Consider the following 17,155-nt stretch of genomic DNA (forward strand, 5'->3'; position numbering starts at 1 on the left):
AACATTCCAAAGAACTTCAACTCCATGGACCGTGAACCGTGACAGCCAGCTAAGAATGTCAGGGTGCCGACTGGAGAGCCGAGAGGCACCCGGGGGCCCAGGGCTCTGAGTGAAGCTGGGTCAGCACCCGACACCCCACTCCCAGATCAGCCCGGCTCCATGTGCCAGGGCCCTGAATGGGGCTTACCGCCTGCCAGGCCTATGTAGACCTACATGGGGACCCTGGCCTGTGCCCACTCAGCCCCTCCTAAGGCCACTCTCGAGATGTGCCAACAGCCCTGCCTTTCTTCTCCACCTCCTGGGTCTGGCTGCCGTGGGCTGCCTCCATCGGACAGGACACAGCTGCAGGATGGTGCCAGCATCACCCCATGCCCCGCTGCCCTGCAGAAGAGGCCCCGCAGGCCATAGCGGGCAAGACCAGAGGCTGTGTAAAAGAGGCAGGGGAGAGGTGGCCCCAAGGCACCCACTGCACAAATGGCCACCCAGACTCTACTCACTCACCATCACCCACCCGGCCGGCCCACGGTTGTCAAAGGCCTCAGCGGGCTAGGAGGGGCGGGATCTGGCCCTGCTGCCGAGTCCCCTGAAATCAGCCCAAGCGTTAGGGGAGGGGCACGTGACCAGCCCCCAGACCTGGTGGGTGTCAGCTGAGGACATGCTGGGGTGGGTGTGCAGAGCTGCATCTCCCGGTGCCCAGCTCCATGGCTGCAGGCAGTGCAGGAGGCCGGTACAGGTTTGGATAAATAAATGATGGTGCATTCTCAGGAAGGGATTCCACATACACCAGAAAACCCATGATGCACAAGAATAGTTCCCGATGTGCAAAATGTTTAAAATACAGCGATAAAAGAAGAAACGGCAGCACAGAACACCTGGTATGGGGGAGCCCAGCTGGGCCCCAGGGACAGTGCAGGGAGATTTGCGGGGTGGGGCAGCATGCCCGCCACTCCGATCGGGCTTCCCCAGGCCACTCTGTGACCTCCTATCCTTTAAAGCATTTAATCCTAGAGATGCACGATGCCAAGGATCGCACCCCTTGATTTGCCTGGCTCAGAAGAGAATCTGACAGGCTAGGAATGAACGAGTGAATGAATGAACAAATGAGAAAGTGAACGGACGGTTGGGGCAAATGCAGCATCTGGGATCTGGCTTTGAGGGGGGTGCCTGCGACCTTGGCCTGGGTGCAGCCAGGCCGCAGAGCAGGGACACTGAGGGGTGCAGAGAGGGCCCCGAGAAGGCATCTGCACAGCTGCAGAGGCAGTAGGCGGCCAGGCCAGCTCCTACAGACCCTGAGGCCCAGGCCCTGGGTGGCTGCAGAGGTTCAGGCAGGCCAGCCAGGGGGTCAGAGGTCAGGCTCACCAGAATGGGGGTGGGACAGCATGAACCTCATTGATCAGACAGTAGTCAAGCATCAGGAGCCCTCACTAACTCTGTGCCAGGGCCGGGCGGGGCGCCTGGCTCACACACGCATTTGTTCATTTCCAGGTCATCCTGGAACTCCCCGTGTGCTTCCTGCTCTTGACCCCTTTCCCAGGTGCACAGATCGAGGCTCCCGGTGAGAGGTTCCGGGCCACAGGCCCAGGACAGCAGGAGGGCTCCTCTGCCTCCCGCCCGTCCTGTCCTCACCAGCTGGACCCTCCTGGTGCTGCACTGGCTGCACGGGGCCGTCCATGCCACAAAGCATGAATTCAAGGCTGGGGCAGGGACGAGGAGGGGGCAATGCTGTGAGGCTGCACTGTCCCTGGGCAGAGGGAGGGGGAGGGCACAGTCCCACATGCCCTGGCCCTCATAGCCCGCGTGTCACTCACAGCAGCAGCAAACAAACCACGGCCCCTCCACAGGCTGTGGGCCAGTCCCGAGGCTCCCAGGACAGCAGGACCTTCCCCCACCTTCCAGGGCCCCAGCCCTTGTGGGGGTGTCCTCCATAGACCCTCCACAAGCCCTCTGGCTTTTGGAGACCTGCTGGGCCAGGCCCTCCCTCAGCCTCTCCCCTGTTTCTCACTCCATGCAAACCTACGTTTCTGCCAGTCCCAGTGGAAGGACCCTGGCACAGGGAAACTGAGGCTCAGGGGTTCCACAGCCCCCCAGGTGAGGAACAGGGGGAGGGCAGAGAGGGAGTGAAGGTACTACGGGAGGGTCTCCCAAGCTGGGCAGCATCCCTGCCCTGTCCCCCCTCCACTCACCTGTGGCCTGAGTTGCCTGACTAGGGGCTTTTATTGTCCCTTCTGCAAATGGATGGGGTGAGGGGCCAGCTGGCAGTGCAAAGGTCCCAAGAGGACTCTGCTGAGTGGGGGTGTGGGGAGGTGTTCTGGGCATTCTAAGGCAGAAGCACTGGAGTCAGAACTCCACAGGGAAAGCTGGGCCAATTCCACCCAGCCTCAGGCTAGAAGTGCCCCGATAATCCCTGACAACTGGCCCATGTTGCAGGTGAGGAAGACTGAGGCAGAGAGGTGACCTGTCACACCCAAGGTCACACTGCCAGCAGGTGGCTGAGCCAGGACCCAAATCCAGGTCATGGTTCTGCCACGGCAGGCCCTGCACGTGCCCCTGTGCCAGGTGGGGTCTAGGTGCTGATGGCCACCCATTCCCACCCCCAGCATGGGAGCTCACTTCCTCCTCACCTCAGTAGAGAAGAACAAGGAACAGTACGCCCTTTATAGATGGGAAGACTGAGGCTTAGAAAAAGAGACTGGCCAGCCCCACTGCTTCAGCTGCCCCTCTGCTAGTATGTTTCACCCTCACACAACCTACAAGGATAACCTGCTGGTCTCCACTCTATAGATGAGCCACTGGTGGTGGCCAGGGGAGCAGGAGGTGTGGCCTGCCAATCCAAGCCCCAGGCCACGGCCCTTGCCACAGTGCTAGTGGGCCACCTTTGCCCATCATGTAGCATGGCATCTATCTGATCAGCACCCTACACAGCACCGGAGGTAGGGAAGCCCACCACGGAACCCCTCACCAAGAAGGTCCTCACCATGGAGAAACTGAGGCACTGGAGGCAGGGCCTCTGCAGTCACGCTGGGTCACATGCTCCAGTCAGCCAAGCTGCAGCGGCCACCAAGGGTGCCCAGGGTCTGGCCTGTTGGTCACAGTGTTGACCTCATGGCCTGAAATGTGTCTTCCCTGCCCAGGCAGGTTCCAGCCCACCATCATCTATCACTGCCTCAGCCCTGGTGGGTGGGGAGTGGCTGGGAGACCCTGTCCCTCACACCCTGGGCTTTGGGGTATTCAACGAGCCCCCAACACACATTCCAAGGCCTCTGCTCCAGATTAGGCCACAGCCTGTCTAGGCACACAAGGGGCACCCACACCCCGGAGGCAAAGAGACATATGCCTATGTGCCCACAGGCACACATGATCACGCGCACAGACACACGTGCAGATGCATACCAAGTTACACACACGCACACACACACACCTGAGGGGGAGACCCCCAGGACACAGAGGCAGGCAGGCAGAGGTGGGGCCCAGGATGTCTTGCCCCTCTCTGTGGGCCTGGCCTCCCCACTCAACACACGAGCATCTGGGTGCGAGAGTGGGTATTGCGAAAGGGGCCCCAGCATGTGCCACCCGTGGAGACCACAGCAGGCATGCCGCGTGCATGCATGTGTGGCCGTGGGCGTGCCGGCGGGGGCGAGGACACAGATATGCACCCTCAGAGTCCGTGTGTGCACACAGTGTTTGTGCATGTGCACACTGGGGCGGCTTTGGCTCGCATGTGCACCAGAGGTGTGCAAGTGTGCAGTCCGTGTAGACAAGTGCACGTGCAAGGAAACGTGTGTGCAGCCTGCGGCACCATGGACATCAGCAGGGCAGCCTGGGTGGGCACCTGGGGAGCACCCTCCAGGCAGGGCATGCCCAACTCACATGGAGCCCACCCTCCCTTGCCCGCACCGCAGGACCTCACCCCCGGTGGGGCAGAGGAGTCCCACGAGGGCTGCTAGGGAGGGGTTGCTGATTGCCCCACCGCCCCTGATTCCCCCAGCCAAGCCTCTCAATGTCCCACGGGCTGCGGATGGCGGGCGTTGCTGACTCCTCTCATCGCCCGCCCTGGAGGCAGCGCTGGGACAACCCTGTCCCCCACGCCCTCTACTGCCGCCAACGCCCCCATTCATCCTACTGTGGACTGACCTCGGAGAAACGGGAGGTTCTGAGCCCAGACCGTGAGGCGGGAGTGGAGGCGGCCCGACACCCCCACCCACCCTCGGAACCCACGTTTCTGCAAAACCCGCTCGTTAACTCCTTGGTGGCCGGGGCGCTCTGAGGCCGGGCCCCGCCCTTCCAGCCCGCGGCCCCCGCCCCGGACTTGGCCCAGCATCGGGGACCCCCGGACCGCCACCCTCGGCCCTGCCGTCGCCGTCAACTTTCCCGGGAAGCGGCAACTTTTCCTGCCGCCTCCGGCTCCGCCCTCCCGGGGCCGGGGCGCCAGCGGCCCCAGCCTGGCGCGGCACTGCGGTGGCTTTCTCTGCCGCCCGGCTACGCTTCCCCCGCCTCGGCAGCCCGGGACGGGCCCTGCGGCTCCGGGGAGGGGGCGAGTCGCCCCGCTCCGCGCCCCGCCGCCGGCCGGGTTCGGGGGCAGCGCGGACACTCACCTCCAGCGGACGCCCTCTTCATCGTAGGGGTTGGGCGGGGCGCGTCGGGGACTGAAAGTCGTTTCGGGGCGGGCGCCCGTCTCCCCGCGGCCGGGTCCGCATCCAGGCGCCGCCGCTCCGGCCCGGCCCCGGCCCGGCCGCGGGACGAGGCTCGGCGCGCTCCGCTCCGCCCGGCTCTGGCTGGGCTCGGGCCGCGGGCGCGCAGGGCGCGCAGGGCGAGGGCGGCGGCGGCGCGGACTGGAGGGGCGCTCGCAGCGCGGGCCGCCGGGAGGATGAATGTTTTATGGGATCAGGTGGTTTGACGCGCGAGGAATCCGCCCGGTTCCCCCGCCGGCCGGGGCGGGGCGGGGGCGGGCCGGGGCGGGGCCTCTCGGCGGGCGGAGCGCTCACCTGGGTGCGGGCGCGGGCGCGGGCCCGGGCGGGGGCTGGGGGGCGCGGGCCGGGGTTGGGGCGTGGGCGGCGCGGCTGGCCGGGGAGCGCAGGCCGGGCCTCAGGAGGCGCTCAGCCCGCCCGGTGCACCGGCGCCGCGCGGTCCCAGACAAAGGCGGCGCATTCCTGAAGAGGCGGCGGCCCCTGCAGGCGGCGGAGGGGATGGCGGCCCGGGCGGGAGTGGGCCGGGGGCGCGGGCCCGAGGGTGTGGCGGCCTAGGCTGGCCCGGTCCCCAAGCGGGCAAGGGCTTTGTCCCGAGGCCTGGGAATGGCCTCTGCCTGACCCACTCCCTTGCTGGCCTCACGAAACCCATGAATCCCGCGCCCCCTGCACAGAAGCCCCTTGCTGGAGCATGATCGCCCCCATTTTTCAGTAAGAAACAGGCTCAAGGCTTAAGAGAGTTCTGGGGGCCCTCCTGGGCCTTTGTGGCCCTCTCTGCACCATCCTAGAGAAGGGACCCAGGCCTGATGTTACCTGTAACCCTGCAGGGATCCCCCACCTTTTCCCTCCTGCGGAATGGGGGCTCCAAACCCAGAAGATGCTCTCCGAGGTCACCTGCTTAGTATCCCCCACTCTACCAAGCCAGCCTCCCACAGGCGGTGTGGGGCATGGGGCCAGAGAATCTAGTGACGCCCCTGCACACACCACACAGGGGTGCAGGTGTCCCTTCTCAGTCTTCTGCTCGGGGCACCTACCGGGCCTCACTGATGAGCTCCTAAGTGCATCCCGGGGTCTTCAGACAACTGCCAGGCTGCCCCTGCACCTGGAGGAGTGCTGGGAGTCAGCTCAGCCGGGCTGGGTCCTCCCCAGGCCCACCCTGCATAAGAGAACCATGCAGATGAGGGTCTTGCAGGCCCACCTGGTGTCGGTCTGTAGGACCCTGACTCAAGGACGGAGTGGGCCAGCCTGATGTCTTGATGGCCCCCCTCAGAGACCAGGTCCAATGATATGAAGCAGAGAGACCTGGTGACTGGGCAGCCCTGTGCTCTCTGCCTGCCCCTGGCCATGGAGGTGGCCCTGAGGGAGATGGGCAGGGCACAGGGCTGGTGACCTGCCTGCCCTGTCCAGAGGAAGTGAGGACCTCCCAGAACCCCGGTGCTCCCATCTGAGCCCAGTGGCAGGCAGCTTCATGGGGCGGAGCCATGCTGGGTGGGCCCTCTGCCTGGTGTGGAGGCTGCACTGCTCACATGCCTCTGGCTGCTGCTCTGTGGCCCTCATCACCTTGGCCTGCTTTATCCCTATCACCCTTGTCCCAGCCTAGGCTACCAGGGCATTGTGGAGTGCATGCCATTCCCAGCCACGCAGAAGGTGAGGCGGGGCCCAGACACCCCCAACCACTCTGTCCCCTGGCCTCCTGAAGGGGTGGGCTGTGCACACACTGCCACCTCCCCAGGGGGTGCTGGCTGCCGAGTGCCACCAGTTCAGCCCCTGAGGTGGCTCAATGGATCCTCCCAGAGCCACACCAAGACATCATCACCCATTGCACAGATAGGGAACCTCAGGCGAAGCTCACAGAGCCAGTGGGAGGCTGAGGCCTGACCCCCAAACAAGCATTCTTCCTCCAGGGTCCCTGCCCACAGCAGCCCCCAGACTAGGAACTGAGCTCTTGCCACAGGGATGTATCAGACCCTCAGACGAGTCATGTGGCACTGGCCATCAGTCTGAGGACAGCGCTGGGGTGGACCAGGTTCCAGTCTCGGGCTGCTCTGTGCTTGCAGAGAGGCCTTGAGAGGACACTTGGGTGCTTACTATGCAGATGTCTCTTCAATTACCAGTGACCCAGAGCGGCCCACTACAATTGAAGATTGTGACCCCATCCCCTATCTCATAGGTTTAAAGCCCCTCCTACCCCTCCTGCAGCAGCTGAAGTGACCATTCTGGGGCATGGGATGGGCATGGGGGGAAATGGGTAGCAGGGCTGCCCTGGAGGCTTCTGGCACCGGAACCCTCTCCAGCCACCAAGCCCGGCTGTTCCCGGTTGCTCTGGGCTGAGGCCTGGGCCTCCACCTCCCCACAGGTCTGTGCAGTGGGAGCAGGGCTGAGGCCCGCAGAGGGAGCGCTGGGGGATGGGCTGGTTTCCTGTGTCCGCCACCTTGGTCAGCACCTTGGCCAGCGCCCTCCCCACTGGAAGCTGAGCCCACTCCTGGGTGCTAGCTGGGATGGTTAGGTGTCGGCCAGCGCTGATATGGAGTTATGGGGGTGCAGAGGCAGAGTTGAGCAGGGCTAGGCAGCCGGTCAGTCTGCTACCAGCAAGGCACAGCCCGCTTCTTAGGCTGCGCATGTGGGAGGGTTTGGTAAGCCACATTTTTCAGGGTGTAGCCAGGTGGGGGGGCAGCATGGGGAGTGGTGTACTCTCTGGGCAGGCGACCGCGGAGCCATCACCCCCCAGGGCCCAATGGGCAAGAGAGGGGGAGAGGCTGACGGCTGGTGAGGGGCTAGCGGGGAGGGCTTGACAGGGCCTGGAGCCCCTGGTCAAGGGGCACAGCCAGTTCTATCGGGTGACCTCGTGGGAGGAGCCAGGGACCCTGTGGGCAGAGCCTGGCCATCTGCTGCCCGGAGTCTACACCAGTCAGTTCCTAGGAAGCCCCAGCAGGGGTGCTGGGAGGACAGGCCATCTGCGCCCAGCTGATCCAACCGCCCAGGCTTTCTGCACATGTGGCCCTGGGGATCAGGAGTGAGCTGGAGACTGCAGACAGCTGTGCCCTCAGGGCCACACAGACCTGTCACACCCTGCCCGGACTTGGCCAGCAGGGCCACACAGGCATCTGCCTGAATCATTCCCCACCTCACACCCACCATGTAGGGCACATCCTTTGCCAGCTTCCCCAGCCCACCACCCCCCTCCAGTGAGGCCAGGGGCTGCCTCACCTCCCACCCCCACCCCCAACCTGGGGCTCGGCCTCCACGACCAGCATGCCAGTCATGAGGGCCCTGCCCAGCTGTGTGACCTCAGCCCAGCCCCTTGGCCTCTCTGAGCTTGCAAAGCATGTGGATGAGGCAGACGCTAATGCCTCAGGGCCTGGTCAGCTGGTCACTGTCCCTCCTTTGTTCACCCCTCCTGTCCCCTGAGAGGATCATGCAGGGTTTTCACTCAAAACTCCAGGCCTGCCCATATAAGGCAGCTTGAGATGATGGGACCTTTTGCGGTGGCCCGTCTTGGGCTGACAGGGACACGGTTCAGCCTCCTTGGAAGGTCACTGCTTCCCAGGGCTTTGGGAGGCTCATCTCCCGCCTGGAGAGATAGGCATGCCATGGCTTTCCTTGGCATGCCTATGCAGTACTCACGGACATCCAGGCCCTCGGTGTCTCCTAGGGAAGGGTGGGGCAGCAAGGAAACTGGGTCTTTGCTCCACACATTCTGGGCCACTCCAGGCCAATGCAAGGAGAGACCAAGAAGGAAGCTAGACGGTCATGCGGCAAGCACATGCCCGCGCCTGAGTGTGTCAATGTGACCGACCCTTCCCTGCACTCTGAGTGGGCGGCTGGGGACGTGGTCCCGGTGCCAGGGAGCTGGGGGGCGCCAGCCTGCCATCTGCTGTCACCATGGAGGGCGGCTGCATGCCCAAGGCCTGAGAGGACTCTGTGCCAGGCCTGCTGAGTGAGTCATCCCATTCAGTCCTACAGTGTAGACACTACTACCACCACCCATTTTCCAGACCAGAGAAGGAGGTCTGGGGAGCTTAGGTGGACCCACATCTTGGCAGCCCCTCTGCCCTCTCTTTGTCCACAGCCTCTGCCTCCTCCAGAAGCCTCTCACCATCCCCCATCCCCGGGACTGCAGAGGGTGTCCTGGCCTTCCCCCATCAGTTCTGCACCCCTGAGGACTCCCATCCCTAGGAGTCCCTCTGCCCAACTTGGGTGCATGTTAAGCCATAATTAATCTGCTTCCTCATCTCTTATTCATCAAAGCCACAGCAGCAGCAAAGGGGGCTGGCACAAGGAAGGGACCGACAACCAAACCCTGGCAGTGGCCCCAAGAATCCCACTGGGCCTGCCCATCTCCAGATGCCTCTGACCCTTCACTAGCGAGGGCCTCCTCCCACAGAATGGCATCCTGGATTTTGCCACACTGGGCAGGCCCCCTGACGGGCCATGCGCACCTTCCACCACCTAGAGGCTGCTGGGGACCCTCAATAGGACGTGTGCATTGCACAGTAATGGCCCTTACCTCTGCCTCCCCCAGCCTGGACTGGATCCCTTGTGGCCCATCTCTAGGATGGGAGCCTGAAAGGAGATGAAAGGACACTCGGCCAAGTGGGACATGCCGGGCTGGCACCTGGACCCCTGGTCCGCCACTCTTCCTGATGGCTAGAGGAAGGGGTGAGTCCCCAGGGCTCCTGGACCTTGAGATGAGCCTCGGGCCACTTGTGTTCACCAGCAGATGGGCTCAGGGTCTTCTCTCAGTGGGCACAACCAAGTTGGTGGCCTCTCTCTGGGGAGGCTGGCTGGGTGGGGCTGGGGAGTAGGAGGCTTCTGGTCCCTGAAGGCCCAAATCTGGTGCAGGGGCAGAGCTCCGGAAGGCGGGGGTCCCTGGGCTGTGCCCAAGGCATCCGCTGTGGCTTCACGCCCCTCCCCCGCCCCTGCAGGGAGTGTGGATCCTTCTAGAGCCACCCACCTGGCAGTGACAGCTAAATTGGGAGCCGCTGTTCACACCAGGAGCCCAGCGGGCAGTCAAAACCGGGTCGGGGGGGAGGGGCACCCGCTGAAAACACCCACAAGCTCCCAGTGGGGCAGGGAAGGCATGGCGATAGCTATCAGCAGGAGTGGACAGGAGTAGAAGGCAGAGTGGACCGTCAGACCCATCTTGGGGCCACAGTGAGTTGGCCCCTAGGATGCCTCGGCTGGCCAGTGCCCAGCCTTGCTCTTGTAGCAGCTCCCTGGGCCCCTGGGTTCCCCACTCTGGGCCACCACAATCCTTGCAGCATGCAGGTTTGTTCTGTTTCCCAGATGGAGAGGCTGAGGGCTTGCCACAGGGTTCCGTCAAGGACGCAAAAGGGCCAGCCTGACTCTGAGCTCAGTAGCCCCACCCTCCGCAGCCTCCCTTGCTGCCTTCATCTGCTCATTTCCTCAGTCACTCAACAAACACTCTTGGAGGCAGGCTGTAACACCCCGCATTCCTCTGCTGGACCCCCATTCCGCATATCCCCACTGGTTACAGGTGGCGAAACTGAGTTCCAGGGAGGTGGGCCTTGGCCTGAGTCCCCCAGCCAGTGATTCCAGGATAAAAGGCATAGCCATGCCGTGTGGTCACTTGAAGCCCACAGGGGTGACTGGGAAGAGCCCACCTAGCACCCCACATTCTGCCAGGGTGACTCAGTCCTCGGGGCTCTGCCCCCCAGCCAGTGGCTCTGCCTCTGAGAGCCATGGGACAGGGTGCTGTGCAGGGTGGGGCCGGCAGATCCTGCGCCCCTGTCAGAGCTGGTCCTGATGGGGCCTGCCCTGACCCCTTCCCAGGCTCACGGGTGCGGAGCAGGGCGGGGCCAGCCCTGGCCTTGCAGTGAGATGGGGGCCTCTGTGGGCAGTCCTGGAGGCCAGGCCCTGGGGCTGGGACTCGCTGGCACAGGGCCTAAGTTTCCTCCTGTGTCCGCAGGCCTTGTTGCCTGCAAGGGAGGTGGAGGGGCACATGGGCGGTGCCCAGCGTGAGGAGGGGGCTCTGAGGAGGCTGCAGCAGCCGGCGGGCCTCTGAGACTGGGGTATTTTTAGCCAGGATTCCTGCTGACGGTCCAGGCTGGCCGGGGTTTGCTGCCAGCCTTAGAGGCGCTTCTCCTAGCCTGTGTCCGGACATCTGGGGTCTGCTAGCTCCACCCACCCTCTGCTCAATGCCCCCGCCCCACTGGCCCATCCAGCCAGGCGAGGGGCTCCCAGGAGGCCAGCTATGGTGGGAGCAGAGCCCTGGGCCCTGGGGGTGTGGCTGAGAACAGGCCACAAGGGCTGCTGGGGGCTGCCACTCTTAGCTGGCCTGCTCCCAGCTGCCACTCTTAGCTGGCCCGCTTAAGGGGCAGGTTTCTGGAGGCTCCGGTTCATGCCCAGGCTCGAGTTCTGAGCTGAGCATTCTCAGTCCGCTGCCTGCTGCCTGCTGGAATGGATGGCTCAGCAGAGCGGCCACAGCTTGGCTCCCTCTTGGACACTCCTGCCTGCCCTTGCTGCTTAGGTGCTCCGGTCATCAGGCCTCTCTGGTTGGCTCTGCCAAAGTGCATGTGTGCAGGGCCTGAGCCTGCAGGGCCTTGTGGCTCAGCCAGGACCACCTCCCTTCCCATAGGCAAGTGAGGACATCCAGAAAGAGGGTCCTCTGCCTCGGCCGCTCCCTTGGGACACCCCTCCACCCCAAGGCCTCGCGTGGAAACAGAGTCCAGCACTCAGTCACGCCTGCGCACTCCACCAGCAGGACTGGCTGAGTCCCGAGGAGCCAGGCCCCGGGGCACAGGCCAATGGGATGGAACCCAGATGAAAGCCCAGTGCTAGGACCCACGGCCCATTCTCTGGCCTGGCTGAAGCCTGACTGCTTGTTCCTTGAATGAATCAGGAGGCCCATCCAGTGCAATTGTGAAGTTCACATGAAAGAATGAGCATATGGAGAGAGATGGGCCATGTCGCATCCTGAAACGCCTTATATTCTAAGACCATGATAATTAACACAGACCCTGGACAGTCACACGATGGGAAAGAGTCCAGAAAGAGGCTCAAATGCAAATATGAGAAGAGGCAGGTCAAATCCAAGAGGAGAGATGGAATATTCAACAAATAATCCCACATATACAATCAACACTTGGCCTTAAGACAACGGAATTGACATATGGAGGAAACATTTGGATTCCTACCTCACTCCTTGACGCTAAAACAAGTTCCAAGTGGAATTAAGATTTAAAAAGTAAAAATAAAACCATAAAACTCCTAGAAGAAAGCATGGAATGCAAAAAACCAATCTTGAGTCACTCTAAGAATTATACAAAACCCAGAAGCCATAAAGTAAAAGATGGGTATATTCAACCTCGTGAAAATAAAAGGCAGATGCACGGAGAGAAAAAAAAACACCATAAAATGATAACCAACAAAGGGTAAAAATATCGGCAACTCAGTTCACAAAGGGCCGTTTTTGGTTCTCAATACAAATCAGTAAGAAAAAGAGCAACAGCCCAAGAGAAAAATGGGCAAAGGCATGAAAGGAACCTCCCATCACCCCCTGCTGACCTTCACTCAGAATGAGAAACATGCAGATCTAAGCTGCAGTGAGAAGCTGCCCCTCACCCACAGGATGGCAGCCGCATCAGGGTGAGGATTCCCTAGGGGAGCTGTTTAGGGGCTCCCACAGGTCTGGCTGTTGGAGGGCAGGGAGAGGCCTGCAGGTCTGGTGGGGCCGGGGTGAGGCACTCACAGATATGTCTAGTGGGGGTGAGGAGGGGGACCGCCTGCAGGTACAGCTAGGGGTGTCAGGTCACTGCAGATGGGGTGGAAGGAGGGGATACCCATTCAAAACAGGAAATATATATATTTTAAAGTAAAACAGGCTAAGTGTAGTGACTCACACCTGTGATCCCAGCATTTTGGAAGACAGAGCGGGAAGAATCCCTTGAGGCTAGAAGTTCGGGACTAGCCTGGGGAACATAGTGAGTCCCAATCTCTACAAAAATTAAAAAAATAAAATTATCTGGCTGTTATGGTGCACGCCTGTAGTCTCAGCTACTTGGGAGCTGAGGCAGGAGGATCACGTTAGCCCAGGAGTTCAAGGCTGCAGTGAGCCATGATTGTGCCACTGCACTTTAGCCTGGGCAACAGAGCAAGACCCTCTAGAAAAATAATAAAATAAAATAATAAAATATAAAATAAAATAAAATAAAAACAGCTGACATCCATCCTCTCCTTGCCACCACTGAATGACCGTGGGCCGAGTTCTCATGGCCGTCCCACCGCGAGTCCCCAAGCGCTCCTGATGCCTGCTCACCCTTCTTGTCTTTGTTAGTGCCCCGTTAGCAGAGACCTGCTTTACTTGTCTCTGGTCTTGCTTCTCAGGAGCAGTGTCACATTCAACAGTGGCAGCACAGAGGCCCTGCTCAGCCCCAGTCCCTCACCCTAGGCCTCCACTGCCAGGTGGGGTCCTGGTGGTCCTGGGGACTCCAGCCGTCCCCCACTGCCCAACCTTCACAGGCCACCAGCAAGTCCCAGGCCTCCCACAGGCATGGCTCTGGGCAGTATCTTTACCTTCCCAGCCTCAGTTTCCCTGATGGTGAAACGGGGTGAGATCTACTTCCTAGCAGAGAATCCGCGGGAATGGAGGCCGTGGGAGGAAGAGGACTCGAGGAAAGGAGCATTCCTGAGGGGTCCCAGAGCGGGCTGGGGGCTGACAGGACTGAGTTTGCAGGGCCTGGGGACATTCCCTGGGGAGGTGCTGAGATGCCGCCCAGTCAGCTAGAGCAGCGGGGAGTGATCCAGGATGGCTGCCTGGAGGAGGGGTTGGATCGCTGGTCTCTGAGTGCCAAGGTGGGCTGTCCATGTCTGCAGGAACACACCCACCCTGCTGCTTCCAGGAGGGATGCTGGACAGGCCTGAGCTCTGGGATCATAGGAGGCAAGAGCCACTCTCACCAAAGAAGAGCAAGTGTGCCTCCCCTGCCAGCAATCTGTCCGGTCCAGCCCCTGCCCAGCTATCTGGGGAAAAGGCCACCTTTTCAGTGGAGGCTGAGCTCAGGGCAGGAAGAGGTTGAGAGGGGAGAAATAGAGGGAGTGAGCTGGAAGGTGAGAGGTGTGGGTGAGAGGTGTGAGTGAGAGGGAGGGGTGTGAATTGGGGGTGAGAAGTGGTAGGTGAGAGGTAGGGGTGAGAGGTGGGGGTGAGAAGTGGAGGTGGGCAGTCATGGTGATAGTTTGTGGGGTGAGAACTGGAGGGTGAGAATTGAGGTGGGAGTTGGCGTGTCACCTCCCAAACCCTCTCACCCTCAGATTAAGAAGCCCCTCCTATGGCCCCTGGAGGAACAGGCCCTTGACCCACCCCAACCCCGCTGGTGTCTTGGGCAGGGAGATCTCAAGGTGGGGGCCTCAGCTCCCCGTAGGACCATCCAGTCCTGGACCACCTGACCACAGCTACAGTGGGACAAGGCCCCTGTTGCCTGTCTGCTGGGTGCTGAGCGTGGTGTGGAGGAGCCAGCAGCCCCGGCCTTCATCACAGAGGAGGAATCCGAGGCCAGGAGGGTGTCTCTGGCACCCAACAGGTGAGACCCTTTGAAAAGTCCCCCGAGTGCGTGGAGGGCTGCGATGAACATCTAGGGGCGGCAGCAGCAGGTGGCCCACCTGGCCAAACACACTCCTGTGTCCCCTTGTTTTTGGCAATTTCAATGACCAAAATCAGATCCTGGTATGGAGAAAAGGACATCGGTAAGGACGAAGGAAATGTGAACACTGCATGGACGATGGCTGATAATAGTGTGCCGCTATTGGCTCAGCAACTCTAACCTACCAATTCGAGATGCTCACAACGGTGAAACTGGTGTGTGGTAGATGGGATCTCTCTGTACTGTCTTCTCAATTTTTCAGCAAAAATAAAACTGTTCTAAAGTTAAAAAGTTTGTTTTAAAAAAAAAAGAAAAAAGACAGGCTTATTAGCAAAAATCCAAGACAGACAGAACAAAGCAGTAGTAGCCCACTCCCTGCTCAGGGCGCACCAGTGGCACCCCTCTCTCAGGGACATGGCCGGGCCTGGGCCACTCTGAAGAGCTCTTCCTGGTGCTGGGGGGCCTGATGGATTTATTCCACCTGTCAGTCTCACTGCAAAGTGTGGCAGTGGAGTGTGAGTTAGGCTGACTCTTACCCTGCCAAAGACACCCCTGCACTCAGGACCCGGCCCTGGCCCCCTTGCCCTGTGGGCTGGAGGTGACCCTGTGTGCAGATGGCAGATGGAGGGTCCTGGTACCGTTGCTCTCAGGTCAGGGGCGGCAGCCCTCTCCTGCATGGCTGTGGCTGGGTCTCCCGGTCTCTGGCCTCCTTTCCATTCCACTCTGTAGAAAACAGTGTGGTGAGGGGATGCTCGGCCTGCAGATCAGCCAGGCAAGGGTCAAAGCCCCAAACTACCACCTGAACTAGTCCTGGCCGAGTGGCGCTGATGCTCTAGGCTGAGGGCCCCCTTGACAGAACAACCATCATCTAGCTCCGCTGCAGGGGAGGGGAGGTGGCAGCATGGGCCGCAGCCCTCGGCTGAAGAGGGGGCCAAGCGGGGCTCTGCCTGCTGCAGAGGGTTTCCTCTATGGGGCAGGGGCTCCCAAATTAGCCCTGGTGACATCTGGAGCTCACCTCTGGGGGCTCTGGGGGCTGAGAGAGCAGGCGGGGCCAACTTCTATCAATCATCTGCCTTGTTCCTGGGGGATCTCAGTCAGTCCCAGCCTCCCCACAACTCCTGGGGCGGGGCAGGTCTGCTGGAAACCCAAGATGCAGAGAAGAGCGCAAGAGCCTGAGACAGGGCTCTGAGCGTGGAAGGCAAGGACGCCTCCCTCAGCTGGTGAGCTGGTGGCCCTGCATGCACTTTCTCCCATCTGGGGAGCCTGAGCCCTGACCCAGTCCTGAGGCCCATGTGTGCACAAAAGCCTCCTGCTTTCTGACCCAGGACACTGGCGATTAGCGCGTAGGCGGGCTGGAGCCCAGCTGCTGTGCTCCCTTCCCTGCCGGGGCCGGGCCAGCTGCATCCTCATGCCTGGGTTTCAGGGCTTCTCGGGGCATGTGATGGCACTGCCTGAGGACGTGGGATCCTTCCACTGAAAAGGGCCACACGGCTGTCCCCAGCACCCTTCCAGAAGGGGCAACCCACTCCTGGGAGGTCTTAATGTAGACATTGAGGTCCCCCGAGCTTCCTCCATGGCCTGGCCACTTCACAGCCATATTTCTTTATGTTCCATGCGCCTTGCCTGCTCCACGGCCAGGACCAGGGCCACCATCTTTGCAGCCTGTGAAGGGACAGCTGCCGTGGGCTGGGCTGCTGAGGCAGGACACGGGTCTGGGCCAGGGAGGGGTGGATGGAGGCCAAGGGTGGGCCCCTTGGAGACAGCCTTGGGGTGCAGCCGGCTCTGCCACCTCTCCCTGGCTTCCTTCCCTCCAACCTGTGACTCCTGGGAAGTCCCTGATGGGCCAGCCACTTGGGGCCAGGAAGTAACTGTGGTGTGTGGTGGTCACCCTCACCAGAGTTCATGGGGTGGAGCAAGGGGGACAGAATCTCCACTCAAAATCAGGTGTCTTGTTCCCAGGCCCAGCACAGAAACCTGGCCCCCAGACATCTCTGGACATTTGTTAAGAGCGGATGACTGCTTCTATTACACAGGAGAGGAAACCGAGGCTCTAAGGGGTCCCAGACTTGCCTGGCTGCCACAGTGAGCAGGCAACAAACGTCAAGTGGCTGCCACAATGGGGTAGGTGGGAGGCAGTGGCTGAACCAGAAAGTGCTGCTGTCGATTCTGCTGGTTGCATGAGTCTTAGGAGATGATTAAAGGGCAGATTGTGGGGAGATAAAACGTATGAGTGGGGAACAGGATTGGGGGGAGCGGAAGAGCCTCAAAGACCCTGCGACATTCTCAACGTCTCGACGGTGACTCAGAGATAGCTCCAACCCGCATGGAGTGCAGAGTGCGGAGGGGATGGCTTTGTGGCTGGATTAGTCATCCCCGTGCAGCTCACCCCAAATCCCGGCTTCCAGCCCTGGGCCGTCCATGCTGGGATGGAGGAAGGGCAGCCTCTCCCCAGGGCCACATCCTGGAGGCTGATGACCCTGGACAGCACACAGCTGAAAGCAGCCCACTGTGCGAATGGTGCATGAGACAGGGAGTCGGCTCTGTGTTCCCCAGGATGGCCAAGGGACCAGCTGTGCCTCAGTTTCCCTTATTCTATCAAACTTTGAAGAAGGTCCCTGTAAAAGCGCATCTGTTTTCGGGGTAGGGGCCAGAGTCAGCCACCCACACCAGAGTGAGAGTTGGTGGGTGCCCTAGCCCTGGCAGGATCTGGCATTTTGCTGGACGGAGAGAGGAGGTGGCACCCACTGGGCTCGGGCAACCATCCCGGCTACCCCCGCCTTGGCCCGCCAGGAGAGGAGGGAAGCCTTGAAGTGCCAGGCCTTTGAATTGCCCATCTCCATGGCAACGCGTGGGCACAAAGGGCCGGGCCGGCGAG

The 17,155-nt window shown here is 61.2% G+C and overlaps 1 protein-coding gene across 2 annotated transcripts in view; it reads right to left on the minus strand.

Moving 5' to 3' along the window:
* RTN4R (reticulon 4 receptor) overlaps nt 1-4,889 on the minus strand; it is a 28,111-nt gene extending 23,222 nt beyond the window's left edge. The window contains exon 1 of one of the 2 annotated variants that reach the window (XM_032138520.2): nt 4,593-4,889. In XM_032138520.2, the coding sequence (XP_031994411.1) occupies nt 4,593-4,614 (22 nt within the window). In that variant the 5' untranslated portion in view covers nt 4,615-4,889. The remainder of the gene's footprint in view (nt 1-4,592) is intronic. The other variant, XM_032138521.2, reaches the window with a different exon arrangement.
* Nucleotides 4,890-17,155: the final 12,266 nt, after the last annotated feature.

Source organism: Hylobates moloch, unplaced genomic scaffold (assembly GCF_009828535.3).
Source record: "Hylobates moloch isolate HMO894 unplaced genomic scaffold, HMol_V3 SCAFFOLD_19, whole genome shotgun sequence".
Classification (NCBI taxonomy): Eukaryota; Metazoa; Chordata; class Mammalia; order Primates; family Hylobatidae; genus Hylobates; species Hylobates moloch.